The 13,554-nt window shown below is 46.6% G+C and overlaps 1 protein-coding gene across 2 annotated transcripts in view; it reads left to right on the plus strand.

Moving 5' to 3' along the window:
- Positions 1 to 13,554, plus strand: part of ppfibp2b (PPFIA binding protein 2b) — a 156,980-nt gene that overhangs the window by 131,791 nt on the left and 11,635 nt on the right. For both annotated transcript variants that reach the window (XM_079501459.1, XM_079501460.1), the window contains 6 exons: positions 237 to 287; positions 1,862 to 2,015; positions 10,007 to 10,033; positions 10,898 to 11,033; positions 11,589 to 11,708; positions 12,830 to 12,980. In XM_079501459.1, the coding sequence (XP_079357585.1) occupies positions 237 to 287; positions 1,862 to 2,015; positions 10,007 to 10,033; positions 10,898 to 11,033; positions 11,589 to 11,708; positions 12,830 to 12,980 (639 nt within the window). The remainder of the gene's footprint in view (positions 1 to 236; positions 288 to 1,861; positions 2,016 to 10,006; positions 10,034 to 10,897; positions 11,034 to 11,588; positions 11,709 to 12,829; positions 12,981 to 13,554) is intronic.

The raw sequence follows: 13,554 nt of genomic DNA on the forward strand, positions 1-13,554 counted from the left end.
TGCTAATTTGTCTCTAATTGTCTTGAAAGGGAAGTTTGTATGATTGATAACGTGCTTGTGAATGTGAACTAACTAAACTAAACTTGTTTGTTTGGGTTTATGTATGTTTACGTCGTGTGTGTGTGTGTGTGTGTGTGTGTGTGTGTGTGTGTGTGTGTGTGTGTGTGTGTGTGTGTGTGCGTGTGCGTGTGTGCGTGTGCACTTCTATCTATCTCCTGTGCTGGTGTCTGCTGTAGGCTGTAGAGTTCCAGTCCCTTGAGGCTGACTCAGACATATTGGGGACAGAGGTACTTTTCTATGGAATCGCAGCGTGATCTAGTATGAGAGTGACGACACTAGCGTTGACTCCCATTGTAACAATGGAATGCGGAAGGCGGTAGTGCTCATTCCATCTCAATGCTCATTCCATCTCCAATGTTTGGAACTATAGCCCATAGCACCCCGCTTTGCGGCGAGATCAAAGTGTGTCCCACTCTAATCGAAGCTGTGTGATGTCACTGTGCTGCTGCATCACACAGCTTAACCCAGTGGTTTCCAAACCTATTAGGCCTGACTCTCACCTTTCGATCTAGCATACAACATTGATGCATGCTAGATGTAAACAAAGGGTTTGTTTACATCTAGCCCCAATGCATTTCCAATGGAAGTCACATGGTTTGACACAACATTTGTGTTGTACGGCTTTCGGCTGTGTTTCGACTGCCCTCCCCTTCATACAACAAAAATGGTGTGTCAAACCATAGCTTGCATCAGTAAATAGGTCTCATGCATCAGCTATACATCAATCTGTTGTGAAGGTGTGAGTCAGGCCTTAGCCTGTGACCAAAACTAGTGAAAAACACATCAGATCTACAAGTTCACAAAGCTTTGTGCCATGTTGTGAACTTGTAGATCGGCTATTTTCACTACTACTTAAGCATTTAATTCATGAAAAAGTTGGCTTTTTTGGGATTAAAATAATGTAATAAACAAAATGTAGGAAACCAAAAATAAAGGGGGACCCATACAAATGTGTCCACGACCCACAAATGGGTCCTGACCCAGTGTTTGAGATTATCACACAGACACACACACGCGCAAGTACACACACACACACACACACACACACACACACACACACACACACACACACACACACACACACACACACACACACACACACACACACACACACAGAAACGCACACCCACAGGCTCTTGCCCCACCTGAAGAAGTTGTCAGCAGCAGTAGGCATCACGGTATGCTGTCTCCAAGCCATTCCTCTCGGCTGGCCTTTTTCTCCCTGGTCTTTTCACATCACTGTTGACTCTGATGCCTCTGCAAATGCCAAGATCATTAAGATAGTCACCCTTCAAAGGACACAAGATCAACCTATTCTTAGGAATACGTTATATGGCAGAACAAGGATCAAACGCAACACAACCCTCTTGCATTGGCTTTGTCTTGTTTCGTTTTGTTTATTTTGGCCCTTTTTTGACAAACAGTGTAGTACATTATTTAAAGGCACTTTAAAAATGGTCCAAAAAGGTGTAGGCTGAAGCCAAATCGTATTTTGTCTACCCAATTTGAATACAAAATCAAATATCAGACCAGATTAATGAATATAGTTGATTTAACAAAACTGAAAAACAATTAATAAATACGTGTGATAATCCAAGTAAGAAAAGAACAAACCAAAAAAAAAGAAGGAAAAAAAAAAAACTCAAAAAAGGAAATTTAGATACTGTGCAGGTTTGTTTTTAAAGGACCACAAATGGTGTGTGTTACATACATTATCAGATGGATTTAAAGCCGTGAAAGTTACAAAGGTTTTACCTGTAGATTAACTGGCACTGGCATTACGCTGGTTCTCCTCCTCCAGAACCGTCCCACGGAGCTGAACAAGTACCAGACTCTGCCGGGGAAGCTGCGTAAGAGAGGAGGAGAGCTGAGGATGGAGCAGAATGGAGACGGAGAGTACTCGTCCCCCGTTCACCTCTCCCCTGTCCACCACAACGACAACGACTACAGCCTCAGTGAGTGTCTACCTGGAAAGATTAGTATTCATTGTGATACCGATAAGTAGGTACTGAACATTAGCTTCTTCATCAGGAACTTTTTTTTTTTGTTTATAGTATTTAACTGTTGGGCAGTGCTTAAAACGTAAGTTACGTATGTAACTATGGTTCTATGAGTCCGAATGACCGCCAGAGGCGGTGCTTAAGCACTGAATACGTCCCTTCGCGCATGCGCCGTCGAGTATTTTATACCAACAATGTCAATTTTGACCCCATGATGACCCGGAGTCGTCTATATCTTCCGGCAGTCTACAGGGGTTCAGTCCCTACAGAATCTTCTCGCGAGACCACGAGGATTCTGAGTGACAAGAGTGCTCTGGCGGTCATTCGGGACTCATAGAACCATAGTTACATACGTAACTTACGTTCTATTTCGTCCCTACTGACCGCCAGAGGCGGTGCTTAAGCACTGAATGACTTATACCAGCAAAGTCACGAGGAATCCTGATCCCAAGCCATAAGGAGTAGAATCGGAGGACTCTCGTAAGAGGACCACGTCCAGCGGGTGGGGAGTGGCAACACTCACCCAGTGGAACATAGAAAACTCGCTGTGATGCCCATGAGGCAGCGGCAGATATATTCCAGGGGTACTTCCCTCGGGGCAGCCCATGATGTGGGGACGCTCCCGTTAGAGTGGCACCTCACGCCAAATGGTAGGGTACGATTACTCGCCCCATACGCGTGGTTAATGGCATCCACAATAGTGTGGGGCGGGCGCTGTCTGGAGAGAGCACCGCCTTTGAAAGGGCCATCGTCACAACGGACCAGCCATTCTGACCGCCGAATGCATGTGGCAGGTCTAACAAGCGGCTCTCAGGGCCCACGTTGGGCGCAATAGTTCCCGCTTGTCAATCCACTCTCCTGGTGGAGGGCAAGACTGTGCTAGCCGTATAGGCTGGTTGAGGTGTGTATGTGACAGCACCCTCAGGAGGAACACTGTGTTCGGCCACAGAGACACTCAGGCCGTCTGAGCTTTGCTTCAGACGCAAGTCACTGACAAACAGGGCGTGCCGCTCACTGACACGCTACGTTGAGGTAATGGCCAGGAAGAATTCAGTCTTCCATGACCCTCTAAACTCCGCCCGTGCCAAGGGCTCAAAGGGAGGCCTGTATAGACCATGCCGCACTAGGGAAGAGCCTGTGCCGGAGTTCTCAGGGCTCGTAGAGGATGCAACCTCAGAGCCCCCATCAGGAAGAGGGACACCAGACTGTGGCTCCCCACTGTGGCTGTGCGATATTGATTCTAGCATATCGACATGATATCTCCCCTACTTATGCTTTTAGAGTAGGAGATCGGCCCTCGTCTAGGAGGGACTGCGGAACTCCAGAAAGGTAGGCAGAGCAGCGCACTAGGTCTTTGCTCTGACCCTCACGTCAGTTGGAAATAGATTCCATCGGTTATCGTACCGTAGTCTGATGGATGTCATGGCACCTTTGAATTCAGGGTGGCATGCCTGGCTGGTTCCACACAGCTGCTCGGCAGCGGTTCAGGGCTGCCAGCGGTCAAACACACAGTTGGGGGCGTCGAGCATTTGAATGCCATATCCGACCGCCTCCCAGTTGAGGAGACCTCTGTCGAGGAGACGCCATGGCGTCCTCCGACTGGGTCTGTTCAGCAGAGGAAACCAAGTACTTCTTGGCTGGAGGGGGGCAACCAGAAGTATGGTGTGACCCTCCTAAAGAACTCTCTGAAGCGCTGGTCGTATCAGAGAGGCAGTGGCAAGGCATATGCAGTGCCTCTGTCCAGTGCGCATTTAAAAGGATAGTGCCCTGTGGCCTACTTAGGGCCATGTGTCGGAACGATGCAGGTCGTTCTGTTCATACTGGCTATGTGGCATGAAGGCCTGCGGGCTGACAGCCATTTGTGGCGTTCAGGTTCTATGAAACCATCGGACCATTGCGTCCTGGCCCGGAGGGCTGGATGTCTCCGTTAGGGAGAACCAGAGAGGTTAGCGAGTCAGCGACTCTAGGGTGAGGAGGTCCACCTCCGCTCTGCCGAGGTAGCCTCTGATTAGTGTTCACCACCATTGGATGGGGTACCGCTCCCCTCATGGAAGCTTTTGATGGGAGAGAGCCTACCATGTAGTCCCGCTCTCCACTTAGATAACTTGCCCATAGGCTGATCAGGCGGGGGGGGGGGCTGCCCAAGTCAGAGGGTCCATAGACACCTACGGCGGCCAAGCAAACGTGGCCCTGCCCGATGACTTACATGATACACGGTCGCGGTGTTGCCCGAACGTATGAGAATGTGCTTGCCTCTCAGGTACGGCAGGAAGTGCTGTAGAGCAGAGCATGAACTTCATAACCCTGTTGGGTCCCATCAGTTCAAGACATGTCGACAACAGTCTGTCTTGCGTCACGAGGAAGTATGTAGATCGGACTTCCCTTGGTGTGACTGAGGATCTACGGCCTCTGTTGCGCCCTTGGGCAGGAGGACACATCACTCCTGGTCTGATACTAGGGCTCTCGTCATGTTGCTGATAACGGCCATTTTGACCCCGCCGGATATGGGGGGCTGGCGTCAGAAGGCACTGCACAGCCCGGAGAGCACAGCTGAACCACCTAGTGCTCCTGGCTCCTCAGGGAGACTACGGAGAGTTGGCCTAGGCTTCTCAGTCAGGCTTGACTGTGAAAGCCCGACTTGGCGGGTGGCACCGGTTCCTCTGGACGGGGCAGTGCACACCAGTCACACCAGCTAGCCCAGGGCGCGGACGCTACTGGTTGCTAGGTGTTGGCCATATGCTGAAGGAAGGGAGCGTGTACGCTGCCTGTACCAGCAGAGGCTTTAATCTAGATCGGCATAGTGCGCACCGGTGCACACCAGTCCCAACTAGCCCAGGGTGCGGACGCTACTGGTTGCTAGGTGTTGGCCATATGCTGAAGGAAGAGAGCGTGTACGCTACCTGTACCAGCAGAGGCTTTAATTTAGATCGGCATAGTGCACACCAGTCCCAACTAGCCCAGGGCGCGGACGCTACTGGTTGCTAGGTGTTGGCCATATGCTGGAGGGAGTGCGTACGCCGTCTGTACCAGCAGAGGCTTTCGAGGTACAAAAGTGGGAGCTCTCCGTTGTGGTGGCACCGGTTCCTCTGGACCGGCCGGTGCACACCAGTCCCAACTAGCCCAGGGCGCGGACGCTACTGGTTGCTAGGTGTTGGCCATATGCTGGGGGGAGGAGGCGCGTACGCTGCCTGTACCAGCAGAGGCTTTAACTTAGATCGGCATATAATGACTTAATCAAACAACTGAATGCTGCTATACCTGCCGCAGCATGTGAATATGCATTTACGTTTTATGCAAATGCTCATTGTAGCACTTTGAGATTTAACCAGATGTAAAGTGCGTCATAGGAACAGCGCACAGACGCTGCTGTTAGCTAGACTGTGCGACCTGCATGGTCGCGGTGGGGGAGGAGAGCTTGCACGCTACCTGTACCCCCAGCTGAGGCTTACTTATAAATTATGATAATAAAGTAGCCTTCAGTCGAGGCTTGGACGCTGCTATGTAGCAGCTGTAGTGTTTCCTATGCGAACGTTTATCACAGCACTATGACGTTTATCCAAACTCCAAGTGCATTATTATTTATGTTTGCTAGTCCAGAGCGAAACAAAAGACACTTCCAATGCGCTAGTCAAGGCACTACTACGCATTCACGCTGGGAGGAGGGAGCACTAACGCTGCCTACCAGCCAAAGTTTGGTTAAATAAACCAACACAAACAAGTTTTGGAGAAAAGGCTACAGCCAATAGCTCCACCGATAGGGGCCGCCTGCTGAAGGAAGGGAGCGTGTACGCTGCCTGTATCAGCTGCAGCTAATAAACAGAACAAGCTATACACTAATAGCTGTTAATAAATGCTTGAGCTAACAAACGATTAGTAGCAAGTAACATCAAACTAGAGGCCGTATGCTGGAGGAGCGGAGCGCATACGCTGCCTGCCCTGTACCAGCTGGGCCAATAAACAGTAAGGCAAGCTATACACAGATCGCCGTTATAACAAATAGTATAATAAGCGCTTGGGCTACAACTACGGGTAGCAGCGCCAGTTAGAGACCCAATGCTGGAGACCAGCTGGGCTACTAACAACAAGACAAGCTATAGCCTACACGAATAGCTGTTCATAAACACCTTTAGCTTTAAGCTACTGGTAGCAGCTGTGAGCTACGCTGGCAGCAGCGCCAGATGCCCTGTGCTGGGGACCAGCTGGGCTAATAGGCCCCAAAGGTACCCAGGGGCACCTGTGGGGAAAAAACAAAGTGTACCCACTGTATACGCAAAAACTGTTAATAGAGCTTTGAGCTCCAGACATACTGGTAGCAGCATCAGTATCGAGGCCCACTGCTGGGGGCCAGCTGGGTTAATAACCAGACAAGCTATGTACACCAATAGCTGTTAATACTCTGAGCTACAAACTACTGGTAGCCACATCAATACCCTGGGAGGACGCAGGTAGCTGCTCCTGTACCGGGCTAATAATAACAAGTTGTTATTGTTATTATTAACAACAACAACAAGAAGACAAGCTATCCGCGGAAGCAGTTAAGCTTGAACGCTGCCAATATTATCGGCATTATGGCTTTGGCCAGCAAGGCTTGCCAAACAGAAAATGACACTTAGCCTTAACTAGCTTAACTTATCATAAGTTATATGCTGACTGCTGAGAGAATGGAGCGCCAACGCTTGCCATCAACAGCAGGGGCTAACCAAAGCTTGCAAGTAGCGTGTTTATCAAACGAAGGCAATATGACAGTGGCCATCCTTCGGCAAATCTTATAGTCGCTTATAATAAGCGCTAGCGTTCACAGTCGAGCAAACCTCGTATGCGGAGCAGGGAGGCGGCGCGAACGCAGACTCTACTCACAAGAGGTTATGCCATGATACAATACATCATATAATTTGAACGTCTGTTAGCGTTCACCGTCAAACAAACCTCGTATGCGGAGCAGGGAGGTGGCGCAAACGCAGCCTTTACTCACAAGAGGTTATGCCATGATGCAATATATCATATAATTTGAACGTCTGTTTAGCGGGGATAGCACCGCTTTAGACGATAACGTACCTTTTGTCCAGGGAGGTTTTGTTCGCCTTCATTACCGGCGAGAGAGATTGGACGCTACCGCGTCCACGCGATCCAAATAAACTCCACTCATAGAGGAGTAAAAACAAAATCCATAGTCGCAGTTCCTGGAGGGCGAACAGCCGCTACTCCGACCGATTCGGTCACGGAACTACCAGCGACTCGGCAGACACCATAGGCTACATAATGCATTGCATAGCAACACATCGCAGCTCGGTGCAAACTTGGTTCTCACAGGCGAGCGAGAAGAAATTAGGGACTGAACCCCTGTAGACTGCCGGAAGATATAGACGACTCCGGGTCATCATGGGGTCAAAATTGACATTGTTGGTATAAAATACTCGACGGCGCATGCGCGAAGGGACGTATTCAGTGCTTAAGCACCGCCTCTGGCGGTCAGTAGGGACGAAATAGAACTCAATCACTGCCAAGGACTGACTTATTTAACTTCTTTTTCATGATGTCCTACACTGCCAAGGACGTTTTTAACGTCTTTTTAACATGGGAAAAAAATCTTAAATCTTAAAAAATAAAATAAAATAAAAATATATATGGTGGCAGTCTGGGACTTTTGGTGCCCCCTGGTGGCGGAGAATTTAAGTTAGTATGATGTTAGAAGAAGCAATGGCTTTGACCAAGTTATTGTAACAATCCAAATCTGTTTCCAAAGGAACAACTCAATAATTCCAGGTATCCTGAATCAAAATATTAACTGAAAGCTTTATGGGTGAACTCTGTTCAGAAGATATTCTCTAGGGTTTTAAAGTGAGTTGACACATCCATGCTTCTCGCCAACTCATTTTAATCCCAGAACAACTTTATCTCAAAGGCAGAAAATAAGTCGGACGCAAAATGCAACAAACTCTTGGTGATTGATCTTTTTCTCTACTAACTTAACCTAATTGCTTTCCTTCTCTATGCTCCACTCTTCCTCTTTCCACCGCTGTCCTCTGCTCTGCTGCTGCATTGCGTTTTCTCTGTCTGTGTTATGGCTGCAGTTCGCTGCAGGAGTGCCAGCGCTCCAGCCTTAGGTACTGTATAATTACAGTATGTGGAAAGACTTAAGGAGGAAGTTGAATTGATATGCTAGTGATATCACTATTTGGTTCATACCTGTTTCAAGTAAATAATACATAAAAAGGGTATCTTTGAAAAACAAAGAGGGTCCCGCACACTGTCAGACACTTGCCAAAATGTTGACGTTGACGTTTCGGTCGATTAGACCTTCATCAGGACAGACAATTAGACCTTCATCAGGACAGACATTCCTGATGAAGGTCTAATCGACCGAAACGTCGACCCAATAAAGAGCAACATTTTGGTTTGGCAAGTGTCTGACAGTGTGCGGGACCCTTTCTTTGTTTTTCAAAGATACCCTTTTTATGTATGCTCTATTGCCCTACGCACCTGTCACTAGCCTTCTGAGGTGTGCATCTGCCTTTTGCTAAAAAGTAAATAATACAAAAAGCTCATTGCATGTCTGCTAGTCTCTCAAGACAGACGTGTTGGCTCCCACAATAATTATGAAAACCTTCCGCATGATAAAACGAATAAGAAATAACGTAATTTCTCCGTTTAAGAAATGACGTTTAAACAGTTGTGTAAAAATAAAAACTCCTACTGGAAACCAAATGAGTTTAAGCCTACCTAGCTAATTTCTTAGCAGAAAAGAACATTCAAAAATATGTATTAAAGATAATTTTAAAATACATTTTCGTGAACGGCGCGTCATGACTTTTACCCTGACGAATTATAGACTTTAGCATTCGAAGATTGTGGAAGAGATGTTCTGACTTGAGACACTACATACGTATGTCCATCCTTTCTCTGGATGAAACCAATAAGCGTTTTGGAGGTGTACGCTAATGGCTCTGTGCTAAGAAAGCTTAAGAGGTGATTTGAGACTCGAGCAACTTTCAAAAGAGGATCAAGCGACTCCCTTGCCAGGATTATTACTGTTGTCACCTCTGTGACTCAGAGAGTTGTTCAAGATAATCCCTCACGTCAGCATTCTCTTGCTACCACACACACACACACTATAGCTCACATGCACATTCACACCCATTCATACACACACACACACACACACACACACTAGCTCACATGCACATACACGCCCATTCACACACACACGCACAGAGCTTAGCGCGTCAGAGTCATCAGTGTTGTTTGAGGGCGAAGTGCACGCTCAGGGATATGCACTGTTCAACTGGCTTAGATCAGATGTCCAATGTATACAAATGGGGATCGAAATTTACAGCCGTCTCTACAATTTTACTAAGTGTGTATAGTGGGTTTTACTCAAAAGGAACGTTCTACAGTCCAACGTTCTTGATTTATACTACCCACGCCACACATAGTTGATGCGACGCATTGCAGAGCTTGTAGATCTTCTACTTTATGATGGGGTATAAATAGACCATCTTTTCTCAAAAACAAACATAATCTCTTTTACAAAGAGAGGCCAAGGAGAGGCTAAGATATTTTCATCTATTTATTGAAAAAGGTCAATCTACACACTTTACGTTTCCATTGTAGAGAAGTAATCCTAAAGCACCAAAAGTGACCTTTCAAGTCTGATAAAGACCCGAGCCAAGCCACAAGCCTGACGAAATGTGACTTGCTAAATAAAGGTGACTTTTGGTTTTGGGGATAAATTTGCCTGCCGCCGGAGCTCCCCGTGTTGGCAGCTTTTATGTTCTCCTTAAATGTGGGGCTTGTGAATTTGCATGCTGCTATACTGTAGCTACTTAACACTACTGTATATTCACAGAGAGGTTTTGGGGTTTATTAATGAGGCTATGACTAATGCCCGCTTCTGCTTCTGCCTCTTACCCCTTACGTCTTTGCTTTGCTAATCTCCTCTGCCACAGGATCCCCTGGAAAACATGACCTCTATGGTGGGTACTCCACTACGTTACAGCGTCAATCTGTGCTCTGTTGTTCCCACACCATTGTTGTAGCCGACCTCAGTGAAACGGGTTATCACTGCATGAATATAATACATAACCTCTAGCTTTTGTGGGATTCCCCTTTGAGGGATATAAGTTTAACACCCACCACGGCCCAGTGGGTTGCTCTCCCTTATGCAATTCTGCTCTCCCAAATTAAATCTAAATCTTTGGGCCATAAAATAGCAATGGAGGGCTGTGGGGGATATTATCCACATTAACCCATTGTAGGCCTGAGATCAGATTCTAAAAATGTCTTCTACATCCTGACAGTTTTCTGAAAAAGCTATGTTTCTATGTCAGTCGTTCTTCGATTTTTCAAAAAATAGCAGACCTACAAGCTCGTAGCGCGCCACTCGGTGGCGCGCTATGAGCTTGTAGGTCTGCTATTTTTCAATAGCTAAAGCATAACATAATGCTAACACCAAAAGGGGTTCCCGCCCAAAATGGGTTAAATCTAAATCTTTGGGCCACAAAATAGCAATGGAGGGCCGTGGGGATATTATCCACATTTAACCCTGGTGTTCCTATTTTGGGCATGTCATTATAGAAGAAAGAAAAGAAGAAAAATTGTATTTTGAAAATAACCAATATATCGGCTTACAGTGTGAGCACAAGCGTGTAGATTGGTATAATTTCCTTTTAATAATTTAGAATAATTGTTGTGGTTAAGCAGAATGAAAACGATCTAAGGTGATCATCGCCTGAATGCGATTAAAAGACGATTAAAGACGATCAATTGAATGCCCTTTAGATATATTACTTTGACTCTTAATCATCTGATCGCCGTCGCTCTGCCTCTGTCTTGTCTAGGGCATCCAGAGAGGCTGGAGGAATCCATGCTGTCAGACCTGTCGCCTCTGTCCTCTGGAGTGGACTCGGGTCAGCAGTCCCCCATCTCCTCTGAGAACAAGAAGAGCCACAGGGGCATCAAAAAGCTCTGGGGGAAGTAAGTGTTGACGACCATTCACTGCAGGCAGGCAGGCTCGCATGCACGCACCTCAGACTTTGAAATGGGAAACCAGGTCTATGAAAACAAGCCCCAAAGAAGCGGCTATTGGCCAACATGAGCAGTTTAAAACTATTGTGCATCGGATATTTGAAAATAGCCGATCTACAAGCTCACAACGTGATGGGATGCGGCACGTTGTGTGCTTATAGAGCTGCTATTTTCGTTTTTTGAAGAATTTTAACAACACAAATCTGTTACGAGAGTCTCTGACACAAAATCTTTTCCGATGGGGGTCCTATGGACAAATACATATTAATTTGGGGGGTCCTTAACATGAAAATGTGTGAGAACTACCAGTTTAAACCATAAGGAAGCTCAAATAACAAACTACACTTTAGAAATAGGCCCAAAAACCTGCAACCACCATTATTCACAAGCAACTACAGAAAAACAAGCCCAAAGTCTCTTATAATAAGCAGACCAGACCTGGCAACACTGATGCGCGCGCACACACACACACACACACTCTCTCATATCATTGTCCACTTGCAGAATCCGTCGTAGCCAGTCAGGCAGTCCTGTTCAGGTTGATGATCCAGACATGGGAGAGTTCAAGAGGGGAGGATACAGAGCTACTGCTGGACCACGGTTGACACGGAAAGGGAACACACGGTATGGGGCACACACACACACACACACACACACACACACTCACACGCACACCTGCACACACAGTCACACACACACACACACACTCACACGCACACCTGCACACACAGTCACACACACATACGCACACACAGTCACACACACACACACACACACACTCACGCGCACACCTGCACACACAGTCACACACACACGCACACACAGTCACACACACACACACACACACACACGCACACACAGTCACACACACACACACGCACACACAGTCACACACACACACACACACACGCACACACAGTCACACACACACACACACACACAGTCACACACACACACACACACACACGCACACACAGTCACACACACACACACACACACACACACCCGCACACACAGTCACACACACACACACGCACACTCACACGCACACCTGCACACACAGTCACACACACGCACACTCGCACACCCGCACACACACACACACGCGCACACCTGCACACACAGTCACACACACACACGCACACACACACACACACACACAGACACACACACACACACACGCACACGCTCACTCACAAACACACACTTATTGCTTTTGCTTTAGAATTATGGTATATTGCGTGAGAATTATGGTACATTGCGTGTTTAAAGGACCACTTCACCACTTTTCAACCTATCTTCATATAATTGGTCCTCACTAATGTTCAAGATAAAATACCACAATTTGTTTTCTACTCGTCCACCAGTGACATCATCGATGGTGAATCCAAGCTAATCGAAACCGCAGGCTCCAAAGCAAACGTTTCGTTACTGCAGCGCAGTAAAGAAGTTTATCTGATTATTTTAAGTCTACTTTAGTGTTTGTGTGTCTAAAACTCTCATACACTATAAACATTAAACAATATAGGCTTAGGGCTATCAGCTGTGTTGTGCGCGTGCGCACATGTAGGCGTGTGCGCGCAACGCGCCGTGGTACCAAACACAAATCACCATTACACCACTGAACATTAGTGAGGACCAATTATATAAAATTATATGAAAAGTGGTGAAGTGGTCCTTTAAGTGTTTTAAACATGTAAAACATACAATGGCGTCATTCTCTTGTTTTCTGGTGACCTGTTCAGGGACCTGAAGACGCCCTTTTCAAAGTGGACGACTGAGCAGATCTGTGATTGGCTGGAGGAGATTGGTCTCGGCCAATACGGAATCCTCGCTCGTCACTGGATCACCAGTGGTCAAACTCTGCTGTCGTCCACCCCACAAGACCTAGAGAAGGTACGCTCATGCTGCACACGCCACTAATGCAGCTGACACAATCATCTTCCATTGAGCGCATAGCATAAATTAATCTGTTGGTTCTACCTGTCTATCTCTGTTCCTGTCTGCCTCTATAATCAGTAACACCCGTCTCTCCTCTTTAGTTTCACCTCCAGCTGTGTCCTATCAGTTCCTTAATTGTCTTCCCCTCTCCTCTCCTCTTAATGACAATTTGATTTACGTGATTCATTATGATGGCTGACTGTGCCGTGCTTGCTTCTGTTCTCTTTGTTATACCGTGAGCTCTATATGGTATTTTCGTCAGTCTATTTGTGAAGTAAATTCTGATTGTCATAGATTCTATGACAATCAGAATTTACTTAAAAAAGTGGGTGAATTTTTTTAATTTATTTTTGGCAAGCTCCATCGTTTTTATTATATTCTGGAAGAGAAAAAGAAAAGGGACATGGGGGTACAGGGAAAGCAAAGAGAGAAATAAATCAAACGGTAAAGAGAAACATGTTAACCCATTTTGACCTGGGAACGATTCTATAAATGTCTTCTAAATCCTGACAGTTTTCTGAAAAAGCTA

This window comes from Electrona antarctica (genome assembly GCF_951216825.1).
Source record: "Electrona antarctica genome assembly, chromosome: 5".
NCBI lineage: Eukaryota > Metazoa > Chordata > Actinopteri > Myctophiformes > Myctophidae > Electrona > Electrona antarctica.